The sequence below is a fragment of the Sarcophilus harrisii genome, chromosome 5 (assembly GCF_902635505.1).
Source record: "Sarcophilus harrisii chromosome 5, mSarHar1.11, whole genome shotgun sequence".
NCBI classification, from domain to species: domain Eukaryota; kingdom Metazoa; phylum Chordata; class Mammalia; order Dasyuromorphia; family Dasyuridae; genus Sarcophilus; species Sarcophilus harrisii.
The window spans coordinates 30,320,037-30,334,197 of NC_045430.1; the positions used below are offsets into that span (position 1 = coordinate 30,320,037).

General features: G+C 36.6%; 1 protein-coding gene across 1 annotated transcript in view; it reads right to left on the reverse strand.

The window, feature by feature from the left end:
- Positions 1-14,161, reverse strand: part of METAP2 (methionyl aminopeptidase 2) — a 41,461-nt gene that overhangs the window by 14,094 nt on the left and 13,206 nt on the right. Inside the window, exon 3 of the mRNA XM_031938608.1 lies at positions 4,340-4,405. Coding sequence (XP_031794468.1) covers positions 4,340-4,405 — 66 coding nt within the window. The remainder of the gene's footprint in view (positions 1-4,339; positions 4,406-14,161) is intronic.

The following is a 14,161-nucleotide window of genomic DNA, read 5'->3' on the forward strand; positions in this document are numbered from 1 at the left end:
AGTTTTCCCTAGTGGGCAGTAAAAAGAGAATTCTGATTATTTCATGAGTTACAAAAATGATCTGATAACCGTGAAAACAAAATTAAAACAAACGAAAAAAAAACACCACAAAACAATCCAAAAGGAGCAAAATAAAGATATAAACACTTTGATGTTAATAAAACAAAATCAAGCAGACACTTTAAAAGTTTAGTCTTTAATACTTTAGTGAATTCGTCTGGGCATTATTTTCATTAGTCCATATTACAAGCCATCTTCTTCAGATATTTCCATTGATCCTACAGTGGATCCATCCAAAGAACCAGAAAAGAAGTGCTCCTCTCCAAGTTATTGTAGCCTGAAGTACCCACAAAGCCCTCGAGCTCTCCTCTGGTATTCTCAGTGGAGGACAGCAGCATGACTGGCCCAACTTCTTTCCCAATTAATTTCAACAGTATCCTTTAGACTACTTCTCTTGGTTAAGATATAAATATGCAATAGCTTATTTGTGCCCACCATGCAAATTCTCCAATGCCCTTTTGATAGTTTGCAACTACAGTTCCTCAGAGAGTGTGGGGAAATATCTATATTGAAAAGATGGGTCTTTGGACTTGTTTGAAATATGTAATTTTTCAAACAAATCCAATCCAAGTTTTCCAGATAAGAAGGCTACCTGAAGAGAATCAGATCACCCAGTGAAATGTACATAGTCCAACCAAACCCTTTAGTTCACACAATCAAATAATGATCAATAAATATGAGAAACTAAAGTAACTTCTACTTTGCAACTGCACAAGAGATTGCCAAGAAGTCTAGGAGCTCAGAGTCAACAGGATCTGTCTTCTATCAGCAAAGTCAATGCCATTATTTCCCAGGGCAGCATCAGAAAAAGGACATTTGCAGCCTGCAAGACTGTGTCTGGAGGCAACCAGCTACAGGCTTTCGTGAGATTATATCAGGGTTTGGAGCTTAGAAGTGTCAAAAAGAGACAAGACACCAAAAGTCATAGCACTCAGAAGGGACACTCCAGACTGGAAATAGGCACTAAAGATTTGGCATGCTGAAATGAACTTCAAAGATAGAGGGGGCGGGGGCACTCACTCTGGACCCTAACCTGACTCTGGAAGGTATGATGCGTGTCACCTACCTCCTGACAAAACTATGGACATAAGACACAGAAAGACAGATGGAATTTTTGACAATGTCACTATGTAGATGAGTTTTGTTTGCTAGGTTTGTTTATTAGAAAAGATATTTTCTTTCTTTTTCTTGGTTTTTCACTGGGAGAAAAAAATAGGACTTCCTCCCTCCAAAAAAAGAAAAGGAGGGCCACTTTAACACCATTTAAAAAAGTACAGTGAACAGCAGAAGGAATCACAGGCAGGGCAATTTTGAAAGTTAATGGGTAGAACTGTGTTCTTTAAAAATTTTTTTTTAAATCTATAAATACAATCTTTACACTGTCTCCCTCATTCAATTCTAGACCCAGCTGTCCACCAAGCAGTCCCTGTAACAAACAATTATTGAAGTCCTAATTCAAAGAACAACAATCTATTCCACATCACAATATGTTTAAAAGTCAATTTCCATACATTTGGTTTTCCTGTATAACTTGTAAAATCAGTCTCTTGAATAAGTATTAAGAAGGGCTTGATCATGTTCCCAGGCTTTACTGCTAGATAAAAATTAGCTCAAAATCATTCATAAACACTATCTTCTCAACATCTACAGGAAATCCTTTCATGTGGAACTTGTATAAGATATTGTCCATAACAGCTGCTAACACCTTTAGCAAGGATATTTTCTTCCTCATTTTATGTCTCGCTTGTCATTAATGATCTGAGAATCTTTTGGCCTCCTCTTGAGACTTTTAGATTAATTAGAGTTTTGTCAGAAATGATAACTGAGGCCAATAGCTTCTGTCATTTCCCAACAACTGATGTGAATTAGTTTGATGAGACTGTTGCAATTGTGTACAGTGACTTCTCTTCAGTCTTTCTTCTAATTCAACGCTGACTGGGACAATTTGGTCTAAGTGACTAACAATCTGACACTTATTGCTAACTGACATCAGTAACACTTGCTTCATGAGACAACTTCATATTCTGTGATATTCAATGCTACAGTGTCTAAAATCTTTCACCTGTCTTCTGAAAATACGTATTGATGATTTATAGGGATAAGGCTTCTGAATCATCTACAAGCTTTTGGCTTCTTCCTCTCAAACCTGGCCAGTTACCAAGTATTTCTGCATTTTTTGCTATCTTCTCCAGGCCCACTTTCACAGTGAAGTCATTAAGTATAACAGCTTAAATGGCTTAGTTTATACAAAGTGTCAATCCAGTTTTCTACACAAGTTCTCAAACTTCTTTCTTAGCTCAATAGCTTCCATAATAGCAACTTTTAAAAAAAATTTCTCCAAGAAGAAACTCTAAAGCTCTCCTTCCATTTGGTTGCAAAATACTTTTATCTTCTGGTTTTCTTTAATTGACTACATCAATACTGAAATGGTTCAATAGTTCCATAAGTCTACCATTTCTTAGTCAGTGGTTCAAGTCCTCAAGTCAAAACTTACAAATGATCTAAAAATGGACTCTTTGCTTCCTTTTGCCCTATTACATTCTTACCCTTTTTCTTCCTGTGGTCCTGTAGAATCTGGCTTTGGTGCCTGTAGGCGAGCATAATGTTTTCTCAAGAATGCTCTGACAAATGTACAGCATGACAAGTACAACAGAGAGGTATTTTTTTACATTATGCTAATGGTCTTTAAAGTGGGGTACATGTACCATAAGATACAAAACACTCTATTGTGGTATAGGAAAAAAATCTATTAGAAATCCTATATGTACTTTTTAATATTTAGCACACAGGTTGAAAATCAACACTCTTACTTCATCACCTATAACTGATAAGGGAGCCTGAGGAAAGAGTGGGGGTTCCATTACCCACAGGGGTCACTTTCAGCACATCTCACAGCACTTCAGTATATAAAATATATGTGCATGTGTTTTTGAGTAGAGAAGAGATTTTATTATGTAGTTTTACCTAAACTAGGCTTCACAACAAGAAAAAGTACCTTAAAAAGAACCCTGTAAAGATTCTGGATTGCAGATAAATCACTAATTACATAAGCAAAAGAGAGCAAAAACATGCAGAGGTAACATATTCCTCCTATAAGCTGTTCTGTCAGCCACATTACAAGATGAAACTAATGACCAATGTCACCAACAAGTTGTATGACCTGGAGCTAATCAAATTTGACAAGAAGTACCCTCCCAAAATTTCAAAACAATCAAAAAGATTGTCTTTACATCCACCATTAACAATGAACCTCACCCCAAGTCTAAACTGTGCTTTGGGGAATTAGCCCATGATAGTATGAAGCTATCACAATTAGCAATAGCAAGATATTTTAAAAACTAAGCATCTGTTGCCAAAAATAATGAATGTCATCTACAAAAAACTTTCATATCTCCTAAACATTTAAAAGATTTGGAAATGGAATTTTCTAGTCTTTTAAAATCTCTCCAAAGATTTTAGAAGCCATTTAAAAAGGACATTACTTTTTTTTTGAGGCAAATGGGGTTAAGTGACTTGCCCAGGGTCACACAGCTAGGAAGTGTTAAGTGTCTGAAACCAGATTTGAACTCAGGTCCTCACAACTTCAGGGCTGGTGCTCTATCTACTGCACCACCTAGATGCCCAAGGGCATTACTTTTTTATTACTTTGCAAGAAAAATTATATTAGTGAAGATGTTATCAATATAACAGTAGCTGTATGTGATTTACAAATTCATATATATATATATATATATATATATATATATATATATAAAAATGAATATGTGCTCAAATATTTTTAATAGATGGAGAAGATACAATTAAAAAAAAAAAAAAAAAACCTGACACTATTTTCCCTGTACAACCTTGCTTCCCTAAAATTTTTCTCATAGGAAAAAGACTAATATTCTCCCCAAAAAAGTCACACCAACACCACCAACAACAACAACAAAAAAGGGATGTTTTGTAATGTTATTATTTTTACTAAATTTTACCTCAGGAAAAACTCTGCATTACTTACTTCCTTAACATAGACCAAGCCAGATAAATAGCTCAAATGTTGCTCTGGGGGGTGTTTCCAGAGAATATTCAGAGAAAGAAGGCCTCCAATGCTATGGGAAGGTCTTCAATGAAGGATTTCTGGGAGGCTAGAGATGAGAATCATATACAACATGAGAAGTTATGTGATCTTACAGTCTATAAGATGCACTAAGGGAAGAAGTTCTAGACCAGCCCCAAATCCAACACTGTCAGTCAATTGCTTAAGTTTTATCAAATAAAACCAAGTTTAGAAACTCACGTCCTTTCTTTTTCTTCTTCTTTTTCTTCTTCTTTCCTGCTGCTCCATCTCCATCACCATCTCCATCTTAAAAAAAAAAAAAAAATTCATGGATTTACATCGCAAATTAAAGGAAATAACAATTAAATGATAAGGTAAATATGACCTAGTGTTCTAAAGTATCTATGGAGATTCAAGCATCCAAATTTGGTTCATACAACAATTATTAGACTTCAATTTGCATTAATGTGATAACTCAGTTAAGAGATGTCTTACATTTTAACATATTTAACATATATTGGACTACCTGCCATCTAGGGGAGGGGGAAGGAAGGGAAATTTTGGAACAGAAGGTTTTGCAAGGGTCAATGTTGAAAAATTACCCATGCATATGTTTTGTTAATAAAAAGCTTTAATTTAAAGAGAGAGATGTCTACAGAATAAAATTCAACAAAAAAATTCTGTGAAAATTCATTTACAGCTAAGGAGGGTTCCAAGCCCCCAAACCTTTCTTTGGGGCATCTGCTGAGAATAACATAGTAGTTGCATGAAAACTGAGAAAAAAATTTGTTGTTTGTCATACTTAATTATCAATAATAAAGCTAAATCATATGATTTGGAAAGTCAAGAACCAAGATTAATAACTAGATTTAGTGGGTAATAATCAGAAAAATTCCATAAATCTGTGAAAATTAATTTAATGGATTTACAATTCAAACTAATGCCAAACAATCAAATCTGCTGATTTTAGATCTATTAGATGTCTGGAAATTTACTCTTTTTAATAGCCAGTTCTATATTACTTACATCACTAAATTAAATTTGAGTTAACAAAACACGTGGCTTTTTGCTGGTCCATCAGCCTGGATTCAAAAACCTTATATCTGAATGATTTTGGATTCCATTGCCAGAACCTTTAAAAATTCCAAGTTACCTTTATGCTATGATATTATTTTGTAGTGGGATGTTCATCAGCTGAGGAATGGCTGAATAAGTTATGATATATAAATGTAATGGAATACTATTTGTGTTTTATAAGAAATGATAAGCAGGCTGATTTCAGAAAGACCTGGAGAGACTTACATGAACTGATACCGTACACAGATACAAGATACAAGTACACAGAAACAAGATTATGGAATGATCAACTGTGATGGACCTGGCTTTTCTCAGCAATGCAGTGATTCAAGGAAATTCCAATAGACTTGTGATTGGAAGTGAATGTGAATCAAAGCATAGTGTTTTCACTTTTTTGTTTTGTTTGTTGTCTCTTAGTCTTGATTTTTTCTTACACATCATGACAAATATGGAAATATGTTTAGAGCAAGTATACATGTTTAACCCATATCAGATTGCTAATTTGTGTTGAGGAAGAGGGAGGGGAGGTAAGGTGGGAAAATTTAGAACACAAAGTCTTGCAGAATTGAATGTTGAAAACTCATCTTTGCATGTGTTTGGGAAAACAAAATACTATTGAAAATAATATATTTTTTTAAAAAAAAGGAAAACAAGAAAAACCTGGTAAGACTTCCATGAGTTGATGCAAAGTGAAATGTACTATGTACAAAGTAACTAATATTGTAAGATGATCAGCTATTCATCAACAGAATGGCCCAAGAAGTCTGAAGTAAATGTACCCCCTCCCCCAAGAAGTAATGATTGAAGCACCCTTTCTAAACTTTATTTTTCTTAAAGTTTTTCCCCCCTAATCTGTTTTTTTTCATAACAAGACTAATATGGAAATGTTCTGCATGTATTAAACATGTATAACCTATATCAAATCGCTAACCTTCTCACTGGGGGGGAGGAGTGTTGGAAAGAGGGGAATAAAGAAAATGTGGATTTCAAAGTTTTAAAAAACAAATGTTAAAAATTATTTTTACATGTAACTGGGGAAAGGCAAAATAATAACAACAACAAAAAAAACCCAACCCCAACAAAAAGCCCAAACCCAAAACCTTATCAGGTTAGGATCAAGCAATCAATAAATATTTACTGATTGCCTGCTCTGTGCTAGGCACTGTGCTAAGTACTGGGGAAAGAAAGGGAAAAACCCCTGTCTTCAAGGACTTCACAACTGAATGGAGATGACAGCATGTAAGCTAGAAAATAAAATAAATGGGAAATATTTATCAGAGAGAAGGCTTTGGAATTAAGATGGGTTGGGAAGGATTTCTTGTAGACAGTGGGATTTTAGTTGGGTGTGAAGGAAGCAAGGGAGTTCAGTAGTGGAAGTAGATGGGAGACACTTGGAGAGAATGCCTGGAGTCAAGAGATGTGGGGTATCTTGTTTATAGAACAGCCAGGAGGCTGATGTCACTGGATCAGAGAGGGAACGGTAGAAAGGTGTAACAAGACTGGAAATGTTGGTGGCAAGAAGCAGGGGAAGCACTACATTATGCAAGGTATTCTACAGTTGATTCTAGGGGGACAGGCAGCTATTTGAGTTTATCCAGAAGAGAAGGGACAAGTGATCAGACCTGTACTTAAGGAAGATCACTTTAGTGACTGAACAGAGAATGGATTTGAGTGGGGAGAGACTGGAGGCAAACAGTGCAGTGTCAGAGGAAAAGGGGATATTTGAGAGATGTTGCAAGAATGAAATTAATAGATCTTTGCAATAGGGGATAGGGTGAGGTGGACTGAGAAAAGTAAAGATCATCCCTCAGTTGTGGGTCTTAAGGAACTGGGAAAATGTGGTGTTCTTTACAGTAACAGAGAAAGTTTAGGGGTAGAGATGATGAGTTCTACTTTGGACATAGTGATTTTAAGATGTCTAAAAAGCAAATAGAGATTCAAGATTGGAGATCAGTAGAGAATTTGGGGCAAGACAGGTAATTTTGAGAACCATCAGCAGAGATGGTAATTAAATTCATGGGAGCAGATAACATAACCATTTGAAGAATAGAGAGAGAAGACCACTACAGTTAGAGGTACATGAAGATCCAGCAAAGAAGCAGTAGTATGTAGATAAAAGCTTGGAAGGTGGGTATCCATAAAACCTTAAGAGATTATCAAAAGGGGAAAGTGATCAACAGTGTTAAAAATTGCAAAGAGATCAAGAATGGAGAAAAGGACATTGGATATGGCAACTAGAAGGTCATTAGTAACTTTGGAGACAGCAGTTTGAGTGAAGTGATAGGGTCAAAAGTCAGATTAGAAGAGGCTAAGAATGAGAGGAAAAGAAAGTAGAGACACCTATTACAGATGTCCTTTTAAAAGAGCTTAGTTAAAAAAGGGCAGAAGAGATACAGGATAATAGAATTCAGTAGAAGCAGTGGTAATGGCAGTGGGGGGGAAAGGGAAGATAGTAATAATAGTAGAAGTAGTATTAAATGAATGGTTTGCTTTGCTTGATTGTTTTCAGGATAGGTAAGTATGGATTAAGCCAGAAGGGGAAACTCTGCTGGAGGAGATGGGAAGGAATGGAATCACCTGAACAGTTAAGCCTTAGGAAGGAATAAGGCCACTTCATCTTATGACAATGATAACATCAGTAGGCATCTGACTGAAAGATGAGGGAAGAAGGGAGAAGAGGGAGCTCATGGGGAACGGCCTCAACTGAACGGTTCTCATCTGAAAAAGTGGGAGAAGTAGCCACAGGAGGGTTGGAAAAAGAGGAGATTTAGAAGAGCCCTTGAAGAGAGTAAGAGAATGGGTTGATAAGGCAAAAATAAGACTTCCAAGGAGCAGTGAGAACTCAGTTGAAATTGTGCTACATAGAATTGTAGTGGACTTGGTGATAAGAGTTATATGGATGCAGCACACATGAGGGTTCAAGGGTGATGAAATGGTAGGAGGGATCCAAGGTTGAGGGTTAGAATGAAATCAATTTAATGTTCGTTAAAGTAAAGGTGATTTATGTCTGTGTCTGTGATTGGGTAGCCTCCACAATGCTGCAAGGCCTAGTAACTCAGAAAAGCAGATTAAGTAATGGAAGGAAGAAGTAGCTCTGGTTGGCTCATGCTAAAGATTCTACACTCATAAATGTCTCATATAACATCTAATGGAGTAGACTCAGCCAGGATAATTACATTTCTCTTTTACAGGTAAGGAAGTTCAGAAGAGCTAAGTGATTTGCCATCCCATGACCAAAGATAGAATTTCAACCAAATTCTCTCCTAATTCCAAATCCACTATGCACTCAACTGCAAAAGGCTACAGTTTGTAGAAACAGTCACAGTGCATCACCCATTGATCTAAAAATGTTTTCCAACCTATGTTGAAAAAAATCTATTTAATAATAAAAGCTAACATTCAAGTACTTTCCCTTCTCATAAGGACTTCATAAAACAGGTAGAAGGAATGTCCTCAAAAGGAACCCCCAGTACAGCTTAACTTCTGTACAAAAAAGTCAAGCAATTAATACACGTCAGATATGCGTTTATCTAAGGTCTTCCACATGCTGCCCTCCCTTATATCAAACTACACCAAGCGATAAAACATTAATGTATTTCCTTTTAAAAAGTAGTCTGTGTTCATTATATACTTCAACAACAATACTATATGATGACCAGTTCTGATGGACCTGGCCATCCTCAGCAATGAGATCAACCAAATCATTTCCAATGGAGCAGTAACGAACTGAATCAGCTACGCCCAGAGAAAGAACTCTGGGTGATGACTAAAAACCATTACATTGAATTCCTAATCCCTATATTTATGCCCACCTGCATTTTTGATTTCCTTCACAGGCTAATTGTACAATATTTCAGAGTCTGATTCTTTTTGTACAGCAAAATAACGGTTTGGTCATGTATACTTATTGTGTATCTAATTTATATTTTAATATATTTAACATCTACTGGTCATCCTGCCATCTGGGGGAGGGGGTGGGAGGTAAGAGGTGAAAAACTGGAACAAGAGGTTTGGCAATTGTTAATGCTGTAAAGTTACCCATACATATAACCTGTAAATAAAAGGCTATTAAATAAATAAATAAAAAGTAGTCTGTGTCAAAGTCCAGCCTCTAAAAACAACTAGGAACCAAATAGTTTGGTAAAAATAAATCCACTGTAAACTAACTTGCCAGCTATCTGACAGTGCAGGGAGAGCTGAGTGGGAGGAAGGGACCTTGAAGCAGGCACCTTCCATTAAAGGCAGACAGCAGGGATGATCAAGGCAAAGATGCTTCAGGCAATGAGGAATGTTTCAAAAAGATGACATTTTTTGGGGGGAGAGGGAGAGAAGAGCACAGAAGTAAATGTGAATTGCCAGGAATTTGGTAAAACAAATCCAATCACTTCTTTCTTAAGATATGGAACAGACAAAATATTTTTCCTACTTTAGTAGGAAAAATATGAACAGACTCAGCCACAAGGCTTGGTTTTGTTTTATATCTTGCCTTGAAGCACCCAAGCTTCAGAAAAAGCTTATAATGATAAGAATAAGTTCTAAGACTTTCTACTTAAGGGAAAGATCAGGAAAGAGAGAAAAGTGATTAAGAACAATTTATTTTGTTTTTAAGGAATCTCTAAGACCTATGTTTCAAGGAACTCCCAATGTATGAACACTCTCCTTCCAAAGCAAAGAGCTCCTAAGGTGTGTCTGAGGCACGACTGGAATTTAGCTCTTTTCAACTTAAAGGCCATGAAGATTCTCAACAGCATTCAAGATTCACAAGAAAAAATGCAAATTATACCAGTGTTTGAATCTGGATTCATTAAAATCTTATTATAAACAATAAGATTCTTTCAAATGTTATGTTTTCTTAACAAAGTAGTAGTATAGAAAAAAGTATTTGGAGTGGCCTGGGTTTGATCACCATCAGGATATTTACTGGCAACTCTCTAGGACTTATTTACTAAGGAGCCATACGCTGATAAAATCACAAAGCTGTCTTTACTCCCATATTTTAACAGAATACTATTTTTAAGGCATGTGGGGGCCACTCCCCCGAAGGCCTATATTTTTAACTCCAACATTCTTTTGATATTATATGGGTGCAAGTCTCCATTCCTTTCTTTATCCTCTATCTATTAGATGTCACCACTTCTGTTCCTCTTTTTTACAATCTGGCTTCTGAAATGATAGATCAATTGAAATTTCCCTCTCCAAAATTACCAATGATCTCTTAAATGCTCAATTTTATTTTCAATCCTCATCTTCCTTGACTTCACTGTACCATCTGATACTGGCAATCACCTACTCATGGACACATTCTCTTAAACCAATCAGGATTTTTTGTGACACTGAATTCTCAGTTCCTGTCCTATTTATTTTAACGCCCCTTTCCAGTCCTCTTTCCTAGATCTCCTTCCAGGTCCTGTTGAATTTTATCTGTGATATCTGAGATATCTCACAAGATCTCTCCTGGGTCTTCTCTATTTACACTTGATGAGCTCATTAGCTGTCAGAGATTCAAAGACCATCAGATTTACATATCTATGACTTACTTTCCAAAGCTCTAACACCACACCACCAAGTGCCTTATTAGATATTTAAAAACCCACTCCTTTCCCAAACTTCCCTATTACTATCAAAGACACCACCACCCATTCTAGAAACCTAGGTTCACATTTTTGGGAACATAGGTGGGAAAATGGATAGAGCTCCAGACCTGAAGTCAGGAAGACATCAGACACTAACTGTTGGACTTTCTGGGCAAGTTACTTTACTGTCTATCTCAGTATCTTTATCTATAAAATGAGGATAATAGTAGTACGTCATAGGATTGTAATAAGGATAAACGAATCAATAATTGTAAAGCACAATGCCTACCACATAGTAAGTTCTCTATAAATGCTAGCCTTTCACATCTATTCACACATTTATTTCACATCCAATCAGCTACCAAATCTCCCATATCTCAACAACATCTCTTCTATATGCCCACATCCTTCCCCCTTCTCTCCAAAACAGCCACCACCCCAATCCAGGTCTTTATCACCTGAACTACTGAAATTATTCAGTTGTTCTCCCTGCCTCTAATTTCTCCCTATTCAACTACTCTCCACAGAGACATCAATTTTCCAAAAGCACAATTCCAATCACCTCAACTCTAGTTAATCAACAAACATTTATTAAGTACCTACTATGTTCTAAGCACTGTGCTAAGTACTAGAAATACAAAAGGCAAGAAACAATCCTGTTCTCAAAGAGCTCACAGTGTAAAAAGACAGGATAAATTGGAAGTAGTCAACAGAGAGAAGAAAGCACTAGCATGAAGACAAATCAAAGACCTTGCAGAAGGTGAAAATTTTCAAGGAAGCCAGAATGTAGAAATGAAGGAAAGAGTTCCAGGCATGGAAGACAGCCAGAGAAAATGCAAGAAATCAGGAGATGGAGACTCTGGTCTAAAGAACAGTAAGAAAGCCAGTGTCATTGGCCTGCAGAGTCCATATGGGAGTTTAAGGCCTAAGAAGAAAGGAAAAGGAAAAAAGGGGTGGGAAGATGAAAATGGCCCTTAAAAACCAAACAGGATTTCCCATTTCATCCTGGAGATGATAAATGTTACTGCCCTTTCATTTTGATCAGATATGGGAATTTTACTTGATTGGCTTTTACTTCTAAGATCAAATATAAACTCCTTGGTTTGGCACTTGAGATGTTTACACAGGGTACCCTTTTATCTCTCTGTATGGTTTAGCCATCGAATCCTTCTTGCTATTGTGAGCTCTTTTTCTTCTCCCCTCCCACACATTTCCTTAGTTCTGGCTGCAGTTCCCCTACTTCCAAGGCTTAGAATCAAAATTAGGTGTCAGTTTCTACAGGAGGGCTTTGCTACTCCTCGGGATGCTGGTACCTCTCACTGAAAGTCACTTTATCTGTTTTGATGTATCCTGCAAATGCTCATTTAAGTATATGATTAAGTCCTATTAGGAACAAGCAAGCTCTCTGAGGACAAAGGGTTTCATTTACTTTCTTTGTATTCCTAGCGCTTAGCACAATGCCTATGCTTAATGATTGATTTTCCAATGGTAATTCACAGGATTACACTGGAAAAAAAGTGAATTAGGATGGGAGAGACTAGACTTATTAAGAAAAGCCAGTGATTTTTTTTTTTTTGTTAAAAAAGATAGATATTTTTTTAAAAAAATGATTATAATATGGTTGTGGAATATTGCATATATCCTTTTCATGTATAACAGGTTCCCTGATAAATAAAGAGACTATAAACTGACGGCAGAAAATGAATGATAATAGTTGTAAGAGTTTGCTCATTTCTAACCCTTTCACATTCATTATCTCATTTGATTCTCACAACATCCTGTGAGATAAATAACAGAATAATTATTGAATAATTAAATAAGAGACTACGTAAAATGGGGTCATTTTTCAGAAAAGGAAACCCAGGCTCCAAGATATATATGAAATTACACAGCAAGTGGCAAAGATGGAATTTATACCCAAACTTCCTGACTGACTCCAAGTCACCAGTCTCCATAGTGTGTAACTCTCAGCCAATGATAGGCACTCTTAAGATTTGTTGGTTGATTATGGCCTCTCAACCAAGTGGCTACAGCTCTGAATATTAATGATCAAAAAGGGTTTGTAAATTGACAGATTAAGCTAGAAGGAATCTTAAGAGTTAATTAGTTTAAATCCCTCATTTAATCATGGTAAAAGAGCTCTTATTTATATAGAATTTTAAAGCTTATAATAAAGCACTTCCATCACAACAATCCCAAAAGGTAGGAGATACAATTATTATTGTCCCCACTGGTTAGAGAGGTTGATCATAAAAATTAAGTAATCCCTCCAGAGTCATACAACTGATGTTACAAGAATTCAAATGTAGTAATATGAACTAATATCATATTTTACATAGTACTTTAAAAAGTCCTTTCTTCAAGATAAGCCAATGAGATAGGCAAAATAAGCCTTAGTTACGGGTGTGCCTAACTCTGCCTGACACCCTGAGATAAAAAGGTACATCTAAGTCAGTGACTTGCTAGTAAAATCTTTACACAGTTCTAATACAAAAAATATATAGCTAATTCAACAAGGATAGGCAGAACTTAATATGTTTGTCTGTGTATATTTTGAGAAGGGATGCCTGGCAGACTGGTTTTATCACATCATTTTGCAGAACAAGGAACTACTGTATACACAGAAGCAATCAATTTCCTTCAATTAATAAGGAATTTGTCTTTCAAATAACTTAAAATGGTTTTATACATTGTTCTCAAAACATCCCCAATGAAGTCTAAAGTAGGCAAAGAGTGATTAAATGACCTTTAAATCTAATCAGCCTGGTTTTCTCTTTCAGTCAAGAATGGGTTCCTGGCCATTCTGTGCATTCCCCCACAGCCCCTCAAACAAAACAGGTGCCCTCATGTTTCCTGAACAATAGGCCATAAAGTCCTGCAGTAACAAAGGATAGGGGTCAGGCAGGCAGCATCAATCCAACACGGTATAAGGTTTGAAAAGATGAGAAAGGACTGGTGATAATCTCTGCCTCCCCCCACCCCCCAAGTGGAGGTTGCAGAGAGCTGCCCAATTCTTTTTTCCAAGATAACATGAATACTAGACTCTCCAAATCCTAAAACATTCCAGTCACAGGCTGATTTTTTTAGTTAATTTTATTGTTGTGTAAGATATAAATATAGCTTTACACACATAAGGAACAGGAGTTGGATCAGTGATTTCTCTGGCATTGGGTGAACGGTAGACATGGAGACTTCCTTTCAACACAAGAATCTCAGAAAATTGCTTAGATCACTGAAAGGTTAAATCCATGGTGCAGGTCCAGAGAGTCAGAGGCAGGACCTGAACCCAGGTCTTCCTGCTTGGTTTCTTTACCCATTACACCACACTTCCAAGTTCTGGAGCCATAATCACAAGGACCCCAGTTTAAACCTTATCTCTGCTACTCACTCCTTGTGCCCACCTCTGGCCAAA